At 34.8% G+C, this 16,235-nt stretch overlaps 1 protein-coding gene and 1 long non-coding RNA gene across 3 annotated transcripts; one reads left to right on the top strand and one right to left on the bottom strand.

The window, feature by feature from the left end:
- Positions 1-11: 11 nt before the first annotated feature.
- On the bottom strand, positions 12-3,271 carry LOC147549619 (uncharacterized). 2 transcript variants are annotated; one of them, XR_015237615.1, is made up of 4 exons: positions 2,202-3,099; positions 795-1,325; positions 488-705; positions 12-247 (listed from the first exon to the last, which is right to left on the bottom strand). XR_015237615.1 is itself a non-coding variant. In XM_086669208.1 (3 exons), the coding sequence occupies exons 1-3, from the start codon at positions 2,982-2,984 to the stop codon at positions 589-591; spliced, it is 1,431 nt and encodes a 476-aa protein (XP_086525334.1). In that variant the 5' UTR covers positions 2,985-3,271; the 3' UTR covers positions 12-588. The 2 variants fall into 2 exon arrangements, 1 of the variants encoding a protein (XP_086525334.1); XM_086669208.1 differs by having other exon boundaries at positions 12-705; positions 2,202-3,271.
- A 2,344-nt stretch (positions 3,272-5,615) lies between these two features.
- Positions 5,616-8,344, top strand: LOC147549618 (uncharacterized). The gene is made up of 4 exons (XR_015238956.1): positions 5,616-5,786; positions 5,872-5,919; positions 6,781-6,861; positions 8,083-8,344. It is a non-coding gene; the product is annotated as an uncharacterized LOC147549618 (long non-coding RNA).
- Positions 8,345-16,235: the final 7,891 nt, after the last annotated feature.

Genomic DNA, 16,235 nt, shown 5'->3' with positions numbered 1-16,235 from the left:
GAAGATAAAGTGGAACAAAATGGGCATCAACTATTAATGCAATATAAGAGAATCAAGGTCATGGAAGAATCAAAATTCAAACCAAATAATACATCAACCCCAAGTATAACTTTGCTGTTCATATGCTACAACATGGGTCTCTTTTGCTGTAGTTTATGTCGACCCTCTGTTACGGCGAATAAGCTGGGAGGATGCGTGGATTTTCGAGGTGTACTGAGGGAAGTTAACTCAGAGCGATTAGCTTGGCCTGAAATGTGTAGATTAGCTAAAGAATGAACTATGTCGATAATTTAACAGTCAAAAAATGAGAAGATTTCAATAGACAAGAATGTTTCTATGAACTATGTTGATAGCTAGCTATGCGAAGTTAGATGGTTAACTGCAGATACTAATATACATATAAACTTATGGAAGGTAAAGAGAATGTTTCTATGATCACAATAGGTCTAAGTAAGTTATCATCGAGGCAAAAATACCTTATTATTACCTCTGGAGTTCTTGAAAATTCGAATTCCTTCGGAATCACTGTTTTTTCTCTTCTATACCGAGAAACGCTTCTTCAAGTCCACCACGTCTATGTAAAATGTGCTAGTATTTCGCGGCTATCAGTTCATCGTTTCTGCATTCTCTGATACCAATCTCTAGTAGTTTTTTAGAAGAAGAAGAAGGTAAGACATCACAGCAAGGACGTCTTGGTGCCTCTAACTGCAACAAAAATTATTGAAGATGGTAAATATCGATACCAATGGTCAAGTACTTCATCTTAGAAATTTCAAGACATTGTAGGTAAATACCTTTGCAGCATCAAGTTCGATTTTCCGAGAGAACACTCTGATCATTTCAAGATTCTTTGATGAACCCTTTCGTGGACATTTCTTGACAGAATGTCTCTTGTAATTACTTCTTGTCCCATTTGTATCAGAAATGACACTTTCCATGAAAAAAGTTACAGGCCTTTTACATGGATCTTTGGGAAAATCCCTTGTGTTGAACATATATGGAACAGAATTAGGGTTTACACCTCTCTTCCATGGCAAAAATGTTCTTTGTAAGCGAAGGAGGTCAGGAAGAAGTTGCTTACTCTCAAATAACTGAATAGCATAACCCCACGAGATCGAAATACTCCAATTTGGGTCACCATAGCAAACAACTTGCTGCAAAATTCTCTCAGGATCAACTTCAACTGCTTCAAATAAGCGTTTCATAGACTGAGAACGATTCATCCCAGGGAAGATTGGATCCATGTAGTCTAAATGATGAAGAGATACTAAAGGTACCAATGGATGTGCAGCGAGAAGTCCAAACAGATTGCCTCGCATATCAACCTATTAAAAATGCAAATAAAGAGGCTACAATCATTTATATATGCGATGACCTATTTTCGACAAACATGTTAATTGTATTTGAGAGAATCCAAGAATTTAGATTTGAATCTCAGAAATGAAATCTGCATTGTTCGGATATAGTCACAAGTTAACTCGATTTAATAAGTCAATCTGGGTCTCTGATGCTAGGAAACAAATACCACTAATCCAACTAAAAAACACGGCAAAGAAGAACAAGTTCTATACTTCAATTAAACAGATGTAGTTGGCTTAGAAGACACAGTCTATACGAAGATAGCTCAAGGAAGACCTACTTGACATTGGTTAGTAGATTTTACTCTGCAAGCCATTAGACAAATGCAACAGGCTACCTCAAACTTCCAATCAAGAAGACATTATGATATTAAGATTACGTATCAAAATTAAGTCGTTCGACTCATTTGTACGTTGTAATTAGTCCAATATCTAAAACCTTCATACGGATTCGTGAAGAACAAAACTAATGCGGGTATCACATGAAGATTTATCGAGGACAGAGGACTAATTTGGTGCCTTTTCCAAATACTCTTTACATTTTCACATTATATTAGCCTAACAATGTACATTTTAGAACAACTTATGGCAATTTAATCGCCGACCAGATGTCAAAACTAACCTTCAACATTAAAAAAGGCATTGGAAAGTTTATCGAATCCAGAACTAACGGTATAAAATGTTACTCCTGTAGAAAGTATAATACCCCTAATCCATCAAGTTATGGGACAAAAAACTAAACCGTAATACTTTCGCAACATTTTATATGATTCATCAAAATTAATAGAAAAACATGAATTACCTGATGAAATAAGATCAAATCAACAAAAAACAAGAATGTACCTGATGAAATCCAGGTTCATGGGTCAAGCCAATACCAAGTTCAGCACAGCAAGCGAAAACTCTACCATCACTCCCATACAAATGAGGATACCTCATCAAACACGAATCGAAAAACTTAGCCAAAACCCTAGCAAGTGAATAACTAATAGCAAACCCACCTCCACCATAAGCCATTTCAAATGAATATTTAGAATTTTGTTCAAAACTTTCAGAATTACTTCCAATATAATACCACAAATTATGATCATATTTTGATAATGTCTTTACTAAATTATCAACAAAAAAAACTGTATCATCATCTCCAAATACAAACCATCTAACATCCGTTAGATTCTGATAAAAAATTTCTTTAACAATTCGTCCAATTCGTATAGCAGATCGTAACCCACCTCTATAAGTGTACGGAAAATGAGAAGTATTACCCGAAATCAGAATCGGAGGAAGAAAATCATTACTACCATTGACAGAATTTTGATTTCCAGGAGGAGGAAAACGATCTAGGAAAACGAAACCCCGCATTTGTTGTTGGGGTTTCCACCAAATACGAATGTAATTGTTACGTTTAAACCAGGTTTTGGAAGAAGAAGCAATGCCAAAAACGAGATGATGAGGGGAATTATTAGATACCCAAGAAGTTTTTTTAGTGAGAAAATGGATTGGTTGAGTTTGATTGAGAGAGAGAAGGAGGTAGAGATTACAGAGAGTAGAGAAGATTAAGATGAAAGTTGTTAATGATGAATAAGAAGAAATGGGTTTAGATGGGGAATCGAGAAAAGATGGCATTTCGATCTAGATTCGCCTGGTTAATCGCTAGAGAGAGAGAGAGAGAGAGAAGAAATTTAGAGAGAGAAAGTCTTGAGGAAAAAAAACAGAAACAGAGGAGAGCGAATAACAGTGGGAAGAGGTGGAGGGAAGGAGAAGAAGAATCTTTCTGAGTTTTTAGTTGAAATTACCATATAGTCCTTACCCAACGGGTCATTTATTATGCCTAAAATATTGGTCATGGTCAAATTTTTATCCGAAAATTTCTTCTCTCAAAACTTTTCCTACTTTCTCTTCATACTTCTTTCTTCTCTCCATCATCTATGGCTTGAGTTGTTGCACTAATATTTTTAGAGCAAAGGTAACAGAAGTTGCAAGTTAAGAGTCTATTAAAGACATAAAGGAAATCAACTCTCTCAATTTAGAGACGGTAAATGTTCTTTCTGAGTCAATTTTTTTTCTTTCTTGATGGACGTTTTTTTCTCTAAATAGACGGTAGATACATATTTAAATCTGCGAAATGTATACATTTGTAACATTTTTATTAGAATTTTTGGGCTTATAGTCCAAAAAACGGGTCCTAATAGTAGATATAATCCTCTCTAAACCTATAAAGGGTTTTAAAACCAAAAAAATAATATAAATGGATATCTAGTCCATTTGGTCTCATCTAGAGAGAAAACACAAATCTCTAGAATAAATATTATTTCATAATCCCTAATCTATCCTTTCCATATTTTATAGCTGATTTATCTTCGAAATCTATGCATATCTTTTTCCATATTTATCTCTCATATTTCTTTCCAATAATGTTTCTAATCAAAGTAAGGATATCTTCATTATTATCTCCCATATTTCTCTCCAATCATGTTTCTATTCAAAGTAAGGATATCTTCATTATTTTCAGTAACGGAAACTCTTTATTTGATCTCTCTAAAACCGATTTAGTTGACAAACCTCCATTAACCTCAGAAAATCTTCTTCTTCTACATTATATTGCTGTCCAAATTCATCATTTATCAGGTTTAATACTTTCGAAATCTTTATAAACACCATTGTTAATATCTAATATTTCTTCTTATAACTAAAACCCTAATTATTTCGCTCTATTATAAAACGTATCAGATTTATGATACATATCTATAAGATCTGTTTACTAATTCATTAACTTCGAATGAATGATGTTTATTTTCTCTCTCTAAAATTTTCATAACTGTTTAAGATCTTTATGTTTATTCCGTATTCAATGATTCCTTCAAAGTTAGTATGTTATGTTTGCATACAGTGATAATATCATATTTCTTTAGATCTATGTTTAATCTTCTATTGTTTCTGATATTTCGTGAGATCAGATTATCAATCATCAATCGAATGTTTGATGTTTATTTTCTTTCTCCCTCTTAAAATTTCATTTATGTTTTTGATCTTGATGTTTAATCCTTCAACTCGAGTTTGATATTATTGCAATCAATCATTATAGCAGATATCTTCTGATTTGTAGTTTAAGCTTAATGATATTCTCATTTTTTTTCTTCAGATCTGGTTTTCAATCCGTACGGATTTATGAAACATTTGTTCTTTCGTGCGGGTACTCATAACAGAATTTACAGTACATGTACTTTATCGTAAATTACCACAATTTATAGTAAATTATGGGTAATTTATAGAACATTACCCGTGCTTTAACACCAACACAGTACTCATTTCATTAATAGAAAAACTTCGTTTTACTATCAAATCTCGTGTACTTTGCAATAAAGTATATATAATTTACGTATATCTTCATGTTCTTACCATTATGTATATAATTTACGTATAAGTGCACATAAATTGTGTATTATTTATTTACCATTACGTGTACTTTTCACCCAAAACAGTAGCCTTGATAAGTTTACAAACTACTCAAAACCTTCAAATGTTGTCAAATTTGACAAACATTATATATAATTTACGAAACTGTACATGTAGTTTAATACAATATATGATTTTTTTTCTTTAATATATGTGTATTTATGTGTGTAGATTTGATATACCAGATGAAATTTCAAAGAGAATCATCAAATCAAAGTGAGTCAACGAAACTAATGGAGAGTACATGGATGGACACCATTTTTGAACCAAAGAAGATTTTGTACTTTTTTTTTGTAACAGAATGTAAAGGATGTGTAATGTAAAAAAAATTATGTGTAATTTATTGAACAAGACCTACATACATTTGATAAATTATGTTGTATACTTGACAAATGATGGTTTCCTCGTCATAAATAATACATAAGTTACGTATTTGTTTCATAATTTGTATTCTATGTGTATTTATGTATGAGTAAAAACGAAAACATATGTTGCTTTAATGTTCCCAGAAAAATATACTATTTCCAAAACTGAAAGTTAAAAGAGAGAAAGTGATATATATGTTTTGTATATTAACCCCCAAATCACGCTAAATTGATCCTAGAAAATATAATATTTCCAAATCTCAAAGTTCATTTGTAACATCCCACGATTTGAAGTTAGATGAGGGACCATTCTGGATTCAGACTAAGTGAAATCAGGGACTAGACATGCAATCGGGTAATAATCAGGGGTCTTTTCGCAATCCGTACTAAATCAGGGACTAAAAATGAAATTCGGCTGTTTAATGGGAAAAATATCAGAACCGGGTTTTCTTTCATCTTGCAACCGAGTTCAAGAGTGGTGTTGGGTTTTTGGAGTAGGAAAAATTGGTCAAAGAGAAGATTGGGGTAGAATTTCAAGGGGGAAATGCTTAATTTGTTGATTCAAGGATGGAAGATGGGATTTGAGCTAGGTTTTATGGAAGCTTTGGTAAGAATTCTTACTTTCTCTCTCTAGGTGATAATTGTGAGATGAATTAACTAGTTTTAATGGAGGTTTATTGTTGCATGTGTAGAGATAAAGAAGTGATGAAAGAAATCAAAGGGACAACATCAAAGAGAAGGTAAATGATGTTAATTTCACCCAAATTGATTTAATTGATCATGTTCTAAAATCTAGGGTTTATGAGTATGAAATTTAGGGATTTTTCATAGTCAATGGAATTTTAAGGTTAATATGGAAGGGAATTAGTTAATTATGAGATTTAAATGATGTTGGAGAGGTTAATGGTGTTTGATTATCGATCAAACAACTGTGTGAGGGACTGTTACGAGCAGTCCACTGTTTTAGTATTTCTGGCCTTGTAGATTGTTCGGACGGATTTTCCGGAAACACGAGACTCGTAGATTAGGATGTTATCTTTCCGAAATGGTGTGGTACATGTTATTTCGAGTTTGTATGAGAAAGATATGACCGTTAGAGCACGCAGCGTACGATCAGTGAAACTGATGCACTGTTGCGTACAGTTTGTGGTTTTCGGAGATGTTTGAGGGGGAATTAAGAGAAACCACCTGAAAACAAAACATTGTAGATGAGATAAACTTTCCGAAGACGAAAGAATGGACTGAAACCGATCAGCGATGAGAGATTTATGACTGTTATAGCGCGCAACGCGCTGTTAGGAAATTCAGATTTGCTGCTGTTTGTATTTTGCTATTTCGAGGACCGTACACTTTAAGGTTGACCGAGATACTAAGTAATGAAATGTTAGATATTGAATTAGCTTTCCATGTATATATGGTATGACCGAAACCGATCAGAGTTAAAATGGGAATGAAGCTAAGACGTGATAGAGTCACTCGGGTTCTTCCGACGTTAGTGCGAGTCAAGTCTTATTTGTATTTCTTTTTCTTATGGTTCTTTCGGAGTTATTTGTGTTATGTTAGGATTCTTCTCGAAGAATCTAAGGTTTATCTTTGTCTAGGGTGTCAGAAGGAAAGCCGAAATGAGTTGAGGGCGAGATGCTCGAAGCAGAGCGGATGAGGACGGAGTCCTGAATCGCTAGGTAGGGGTGATCTCTTGATTTATTTTATATTATTGTCTAGATACATGCTAGATTTAGGAGATATGCATGCATCACTATCTGTAGACGGTAGGCGAACATATATGCATGATTTAAACCCTTGATTTCAATGATAGTTGTATCGTTTGTTTTATTACTGGTTATTGATGGTGTTAATGATTTAGACTCTGATTTCGATGAGATTTGTATCGTGAACGTTGCTTTATTGATACGATGGTTTTATATATGCAAACATGTCTTACGAATGAGTTCTAGAGAAATGGTTTTTGAAACGGATTGTAGAATCGATGTTTTGAAAACATATTGATTTCGTATGCTGTGTGTGATTGGTGAAGTGGACTGAAACGAGTCATGAGGGTCTTGGCAGTTGTAGTGCTCCACTCTCTGGCCAGGATTCTAGTTTAGGTTGGACTCTCGAGGCTCAGGGATTTGCTACCCTTGACCGCTCGATTGGACTGTAAGCCTGTTTGTTCTTACCCTCGGGGCTCAGAGGCTGTACACCTCTGACCGCCCGACTGGTTTGGTGATTGGGATCCCTCTGCACGTTATGATATGACTCTTGGTTGTGCCACTTCTGTGTGTGATAAGATAAGTAATGTTTTAAAAAGCCCATCTCAGTCGAGGGCGTAATGGGTGAGTTCCGAATCTGCTGAGATTGTGGGTGAAGGATGTTTTCGCAAGAAAAGAGTATTATTTCGGCGGTTGACACAATAAATACTTTTCCAAAACCAGAAGAAATAGTTGCATGCTAGGGTATCGATGAGAATATGCTTTTCGTCCCAACACGAATACTGGAGGGACGACCTGACTATTCGACTTCGGTGAAGCTAAAACGTATCTAGTTAAGCTAGGTGTATATATTTATCACGAGGTTAGCTTTTCAATGACTGTGGAGTCGCCTAGTGGGAGAGGGGCTTACCTACCTAGGGGTAAGCCACTTTCTCGAGAGAATTTGAGTACCTTGGTTAGTGCCGGAAATGGGACGGTACTAGCCAAAGTGCTATAGAATTCTCTGGGTAACTCTCTGTTAATTGAGAGGCATACCAAGGGTGGGCAGTTAAGTCTGCTATTGTATGCTAGTATTAGGATAAATATATATTTATATGTGTGCATGTGTTACTCGAGAAAAGGCTTATCGTAGTTTTGTTTTGGGACGCCTCTACCAGTTTAACTCGTGTCGGTGAGTTACTGACCCCCTATCAGTTCTTAGTGTGCAGGTTCTTAGTTGGAATCATCTGCAGTGGCTGGGTTAGCAGATGGATTGCAGTGGTTGTGGCGGGGTGCCACTTTGGGTGTTATCTCTTTTCACTTTGGTTTTCTTTAGCTTCAAGTTATATTTTATTTCACGAAGAACCAGATAACATATATATGTATCACATAAGTTGTATAAGGACGTATGGATTTATGCAGGATGAGTTAAGTGAGTTCTGGTGGTTCGGTTTTGAACCAGAGTCTGTTAGTTTAATTTTAGATTCATTTTAGCTTTCGTTGTGTTTGTGTATGCGAATGTATGGTTTGCATGACAGGTTATACAAGTGCGACCGGTTCGATTTACAGAGGAGATGCTGCCGAATTTTCGGTTCGTCTGTGAATTGCCGGGGCGTGCTCGTGCCTAGTTATGGGGCACGGGGCGCCACATCATTGAGAGAAAATTGATTTGAATCGAAAAAAATTTACATAGTAAGAGAGAGAAAATTGATTTGGTTTGCAAATCTATAAAGAGAGAGAAAATTGATTTGGTTACGATTTTTGTTTTGAATTGATTTGGAAATAGATTTGCTTTCCAAAACAGTTAGAAGATAGAGAAAAATCAATTTCGGATTTATACGTTAGTTGCTTTAAATCCTCTAAATCACGCCCACATTAGAAACATTCCAAATTCACCCTGGAAAATTAAAAAACCCTTGATTTTTGTAAGAGGGACATGGACGGTAGTTCTCCCATAAAGAATGGGTTATTAATGTAAAAGGACTAAATATCCATGTTTTGAGAAGATTGGATCATAAATTTTTTTTGAATATTATTTTTGTAGAAGTACTTCAATAATTTTTTGTAGTTAAAATTTTTATTTTGTTGTTTTCGTCACATTGTAGTAGAAAATGTATGAAATTAATCATGAATATATAACTTTGTTTTCAAAATTGAAGGCAGAAAGTTTTCTAATAGTAAAGATGTTGGAGAGAATATAAAAAGTGTTGGTGGTGTCACAATTGGAACAACTAGAGCAGAAATTTGGTAGAAACAATTTGGGAAAAAATTCATAATTTTTGCTCCTCTTCCTCTTTCCTTCCAAAATCTATATTGTAAATTCTATGTTAGATGGCTTATAGTTAAGAATAGATCACTTGTGTGTGCAGTGTGCTAGCAAGAAGTCAATTTTTGCTAAATGAAGTCGTTGTCAGAAGATATAGCGTCACTAATATTACATTACCGAACCTGATTAACTCAACTTACTTTTGAAACGTATCAATTTTGACATATTTAACAAGATTACATGGCCCATACGGAGTTGATCATGCCTTTTTGATCAATTTGTTATGCACTCTAACGACTAAACCTTATAAAATGTGTTCGATATGAAGCACCAAATTTGCCATTCCACCAGGCCTTTAAAGGTCAGTTGGCCAAGCCACATAATATTATACGCCCCCGACAGTTAACATGTATGGCTAATATTTCTCGTGTCCCTTTTTCCCCCCTAAAGGCAAATTTTATGGAGTCATACGAGGAAAAGAGCGCCAAGAATAGTTGGTGAGCAGCCAATAAACTACCTAATAATAATCCTTGGTAGGACTAATTTTCTTTAGAGAGATCTTATATGTTTTCACCGTTTTAACCAACCACAATCATGATTATTCGCAATCACGGCTTTGATATACTTTTATCGTACAAGTAGAAACTAATACAAAGTATAAGAGATTTGAGAAAAACAATTTTTTTTAGTAATTATTGTGTATACAGCAGAAGAAGTTCTTCCCCTTATATAATTACAAAATTTACATATATAGAAGATATCGTAAGAGTTATTTAGTATATCCCATATCTCATATGTATCCTATATTTAGTATATAGCCGATATTGAGGGAATATATACTATATTTTGTATATATCCTATATTGAGAGCATATATCCAGTATTCTGAATATATCTTATATTAAGTATATCTTATATTTAATACTCCCCCTCAAGATGAAGCATAGATGTCAACCATGCCCAGCTGTCAATCACTTTGTTAAATATTTGTCTACAAATTCCTTTCGTAAGAATATCTGAAGTTGATCTTCCGACTTTATGAACGGAAAACATATGCACCCTTTGTCAATATTTCTCTGATAAAGAACCGATCCACTTTAACATGTTTCATAATTACCGCTTTATTGTCACAATGTAAATCCATTGCTTTCTCAAGTTTAAATCCAAGATCCTTCAATATATTTCGTGTCCATAGTAGTTCACATACCCCTTGAGCCATACCTCGAAACTCAAATTTTGCACTTGATCTAGCAACAACATTTTGTTTCTTAGCTCAAAATGTTACCATATTTCCACATACAAACGTAAAATATCCCGAGATCGATCTCTTGCCCGTTATATCTCCTGCCCAATCTGCATCGGTGTATCCCATTACTTTCATATCACCACCTTTCCGGAATAAGAGACCCTTTTCCCAGATATTTCTTCAAGTACCTCAATATTCGAAAGACTGCATTCATATGTTCTTCACTAGGATTATGCATGAATTGATTCACGACGCTAATAGTATATTCAATATCTGATCGAGTATGAGAGAGGTAAATTAGTATCCGCACTAAGCTTTGGTACCTTCCTTTGTCATGTGGAACTTGATCTAAAAACATTCTCAAGTGATGATTTGCTTCAATTAGTGTATCAACTGATTTGCAATCTAGCATCCCAGTATCAACAAGAAGATCTAATATATACTTTCGTTGAGACATGAAAAATACCTTGACTTGATCTTGCAACTTCAATGCCTAAGAAGTATTTTAACTGTCTCAAATCTTTGATCTCGAATTCTTGCGACAAATAATTCAACAGTGCCTCCATTTCTATCGAGTCATTTCCAGTAACAACCATATCATTAACAAAAACAATAAGAGCAGTAAGTTTGCCTAACTTCTGTTTCATAAACAAGGTATGATCAGAGTTACTTTGTCTATATCCAAATGCCTTCATGTTCTTCTTCGTAAACCTTCCCAACCAAGCTCGTGGTGACTATTTTGACCCGTACAATGCCTTCTTTAATTTGCATACTTTTCCTACTTCAAAATTCATGACTCCAAGTGGTAACTCCATGTATACTTCTTCTTCTAAGTCTCCATTGAGAAATGCATTCTTCACGTCAAACTATTGTAATGGCCAACTTTGACTGGCTGCAAGAGAAACGAGTGCACGAATACTGTTTATCTTTGCCACCGGGGCGAAGGTCTCACCATAATCAACACCATACATCTGGGTATACCCTTTGGCAACAAGTCTAGCTTTATACCTATCAATACTTCCATCTAAATTCATCTTTACAGTAAAGATCAAACGACACCCAATAATACGATACCCGTGGGGTTTATCTCCCAAGTGGAATTCTTCTACAGTGCATTCATCTCTTCATTCATGGCTTTCTTTCATCGTTGACCTGATAGTGCTTCCTGCAAATTACTAGGAATAGATACAGAGGATAATTGATTCATAGTGCATGTAAATGACTTTGACAACTTATTGCTGGACACATAATTAGAAATTGAGTATTTGGCTTTAGAATTATATTTGGTTCATAAGTAGACTTTTGAATACCTTTAATAGGTCTTTCTGGGCGTCTAGGCTGAACATCATTAACAGTGGTAGGATCGGGTGATACCTGAGGTTCGGCGTTCTGAGGCAGGTCTTCGGGTAGATGGTGTTAGAAAGTTGGAGTCACAGGTAACGTCTACTACTTCAGGTTGATCCCCCCCTGTCGTCTGATCCTCTCTATTCCCATAAAATTCATCTTCAATACCCTAATCCCCCTATCATCTGATCCTCTTTATTCCCATTAAATTATCTTCAATACCCTGATCTCCCCTTATCGTTTGATCCTCTCTATTCCCACTAAATTCATCTTCAATACCCTGATCTCCCCCCCTATCACCTGCTCTATTGCACTCCCCTTTCCATCATCGGTTAGATTATTATGCCTATTCAAATTACTTGTCAAATCCTCTAGTTCTTGAAACATATCTCCAATAATGGGGAACTTTCCTTCACCATCATTTTATTTCTCCCCCTGAATGGGAAGATCCCATAAATTATGCCTCTAATTTTCGAAACAAAATCTCTAAAGAGATATACACAGGATCATACCAGGGATAACCCTTTTGGAAATCAGCATATACAAGAAACACACACTTACGAGCACAATCATCTCATTTTCCTCTTTGATGTTTAGGTACATGAAAAAAGAAAACACGCCTAAAAACACGTGGTTCTAGGTTTGGCGTTGCAAGGATGGTGATAAGATCATGGAGTTTTTTAAAGGGGTCTTAAATGACCCGAGATGGTGTCCAGTTTATCACGTAAGAAGCATATTTTAACGCTTCTCTCAAATAATTCAATGGCATATTCATTCTGAAAAAAGATCCACGAACAACTTCTAACAGTTGTCTATTCATTCGTTCAGCTAACCATTCTGTTGTGGGGTATAAACATTAAAGGTTTGATGTCAAATGTCATTATTTGTTAAGAACTCTGACATGTCATTACTATTAAAGTTTCCTCCATTATTAGATTGATAACCTGTTATCGTCCTCTGGAATTGGGTCAAAACCATTGAAAAATATTTTAAATACTTCAAAGACTTCACTTTTATGATTAAGTAGCGATACCCACGTCATACGAGTACAATCATCGATAAAAGTTACAAAGTAACGAGTATGTAATACGTGTTGGACCCCATACATCAGAGTGGATAATACTAAAAAGTTCTGAACTATTATTGAAACTTGGAGAGTATGTAATACGGTGAATTTTAGCAAGTTCACAAATATTACACTTAAATTCTGAAAATAACCAAAGAGAGATGACCCAATCTCTAACATTAGCTTTTGCTTCTTCAATTCCTCCAATTTTATTCACCTGATGAATCTTCTGCTCTCCCATTAGACAGATCAAAATAGTAGAGATTTCCTTTTCTAACACCACACCCAAGAACCTGCCGAGTCATTATGTCCTGAAAAATACATAATTAAAGTCAAAACGTCATAGTACATGCAAGTGGAGCAATAATCCTACTGACCGATAGGATATTGTACTCTAGCGGGGGAACAATAAGAACAAAGTTTAATGTCAGAGATTTTGATACGTTAGTGGAACCTTCTCCAATTACAGTAGAGGAACCACCCTTTGTTGTGTATATAGAGGCCTGAGTTGAAGGAATATAGATGATAATATGCTAGTGTCATTAACCATGTGATCTGATGCACCAGTATCAATTAACCTAGTACTGCTTTAAGAATTTACGGATAAAACACTACCTCTAGTTTTCATACCTAACTAAGCAACATTCACAGATGGAGGAATTATAGCAGCATCCTTCTTCGCAATATGGTCTTCCTTGGTCGCTTTGTAAAACCCCAACATCCCGGATACCCAATGACTTCATAACACTTTTGTTTGTGTGCCCCTTATCTCCACAGTGGGTACACTCAAGATCAAGGCGGAGGGGTCGAGTCTCTTTGTGAGAATTCCAAGAACCTTGAGGTTGTCTCTTTTAATAGTTGACTGCCATAACTGAAGAGTCAGTTACAAATGTTTGAGTTCTCATCACCTTTTTGTGAACTGACACCCTTCATACTATTTGGTCAGACTGGTCCAAAGTAAGTGGAGGGTCTTTTCGAAGAATTTCACCACGTACCTGATCATACATACTATCTAATCTAGAGAGGAACATGTGAACCCTAAGACGTCCTACATATTTTTGTAGGAGAGCGATACCACTTTTTCCTTTCATCGTGTTGCGTTGGACAATCTCTTGAAAAATTGTTGTCAATTCATCATAATAGGTCGCAATAGATCGACCTGTTTGTTTTGTTGAGAAACACTTCCTATGTAACTCAAATATTTGAGCTTCTGAAAATGTGTTTGTATACATAGCTTCAAGAGACTCCCAAACTTCTTTTGCAGTTTCCAAACAAACATACTTGTTCATTAGTGTTGTGGACATTGAATCACACAACCATTCCTTCACTTTATCATTCTCCCAGTACCAATTTTTATATTCTTCACTTCCTTATGCAGGCTTCGTTTGAGTGCCACTAATGTATTCCCACATCATCCGACCAGTACTACGCATTTTCACGACCTTTGACCAAAGGGTGTAATTGTTCCCATTCAGGGTGTTACCAATTGGGAAAGGTGCATAGATGTGGTTATGAACAATGTGAGGGTTTTATAATACCATTTTTGTATCATCATTGGAACCCATTGAGCTTTCAATTCGAGATTCGCAGTAGTTCAATTCAATCCAAAAGAATCGGTTCAATTATCGAACCTTCTCCTGAACCAAGTATAAACTAATATAAAAAATAAGAGATTTGAGAAAAACTTGTTTTCTTTTAGTAATTCTTGTGTATGCAATAGAAGAAGTTTTTCCCTTATATAATTAAAAAATTTACATATGTAGAATATATCATAAGAAGTATTTAGTATATCCTTTATGTCATATATATCCTATATTCAGTATATATCCCATATTGAGAGAATATATCCTATATTTTGTAGATATACTATATTCAGATAATATTCTATATTCTGTATATATCTTATATTAAGCATATATTATATTCAATTGTACACTCACGTTACTTAACAAAAAAAAACAGTACACACTCACTTTCTCTATACACACATTTTAGTCAAAAGTCTTCTGACCAGAATTTCAGAAGCATACCCAAATAGCAATTCTGTGTATCTCTCCCCCTAAAACCAGTCGAACAAAAAATTAAAAGTTAAAGCTTCAACTTTCAATTTCTTCCTCAATATTCTTTTCATTCTTTTTTCCTACTTCAAGATTTGGTTAGTGTATGATAGGCCTAAAATAGGTGTATTCCCGCAAGTATACGGGATCAAGTTATAGTATTTTAGTAAATCGGAAAATCGTCCCAAGGGATAAGTAGGCAATTTCGGATATTGACGGCGAGTTTAGGCCAATAATCAAAATGTCAATAGCTAACTTAGACTAACACACGCACCCCACTTTATAAGTTTGATGATTGATTGGTAAGAAATAAGAAAACAAATAAAACTAACTAAATTATCTAAGAAAGAGGTAAGAGGATATCTAAGGTTATAAAATCCACCGCATAATTTCACTTTATAAAATAAGCACTTAATTACTTAAATCTCTTATGTATTTACTCGGGATCCAACATAATGAACTATTTGGATTCCGGATGATGTTCTAGATAAAACAATTTTATAATTACTAATTCTAATTGTCTTCCTTATAAAGATTCGGATCACTTAACTATTATTCATCATCTAAAAAGCATACTCCATCTAACAACTTAACGAAAGTATGAAATATCTAATTATGAGGCATGAGTAATGAAAAGAAAATCCAATCCATATAGATAAACAATCAATAGACATTAAAGCACATCAAAGGATTTAATTAATCAAGAACAAGTATTATAAAGATCCAAAATGGGTTTCATTCACAACCTTAGATTGCTAAATTAACTATACATGGAATCTAGAGTGACATTCATTGACATTGTAAAATAAATGAAAATACTAAGAAATTAATGGAAAGAAATCACCAAGAATGTTCAAAATCCATATTCCCAAGTATCTCCATTTTATCCAAGATTTGCTCCATTTGTGTTCAAGAATTGTACTCCAAGAAATCCAAGTAATAGCTATTTTATAACCCAAATAAGAAAAAGAAAGAAAAGGAAGAAATTAGATGTAGATAGAAGTTGGAAAGAATAGATGAAAGGGGATAAAGATGATAGAAGAATATGGAAGAAAGAAGGAGAAGACTATTAATGGAAGAAAGAATAGTGGTATAGAAGAAGTAGTAGTAGAGAAAGATGGAAAAATAATGGAGAAGATAGATTTAGTAGTAGAAAAGAGAGAAAGAAATAGGTGAGAAGAAGGATAGGTTGAGTAGAGAAGAGGAATATTGAGAGGGTTTGCAAGTCTCCTTTAATGGAGGAACAAGAGATTTATTTATAGAGTTGGGTTAGGGTTTTGGTTGGGTCAAATGGTAAAAGGTGTGAAGATAAGGGTTAAAAGGGTAAATAGAAAGGTTTAAAAGGGTAAAACCCTAGTTGGGCTGGCGGCTAGGGTTTAACTTGGGAATT

This window comes from Eschscholzia californica, unplaced genomic scaffold (genome assembly GCF_041429995.1).
Source record: "Eschscholzia californica isolate CP2 unplaced genomic scaffold, dmEscCali1.0.p SCAF_3, whole genome shotgun sequence".
NCBI classification, from domain to species: Eukaryota; Viridiplantae; Streptophyta; class Magnoliopsida; order Ranunculales; family Papaveraceae; genus Eschscholzia; species Eschscholzia californica.
This window is presented reverse-complemented; position numbering and strand designations above follow the sequence as displayed.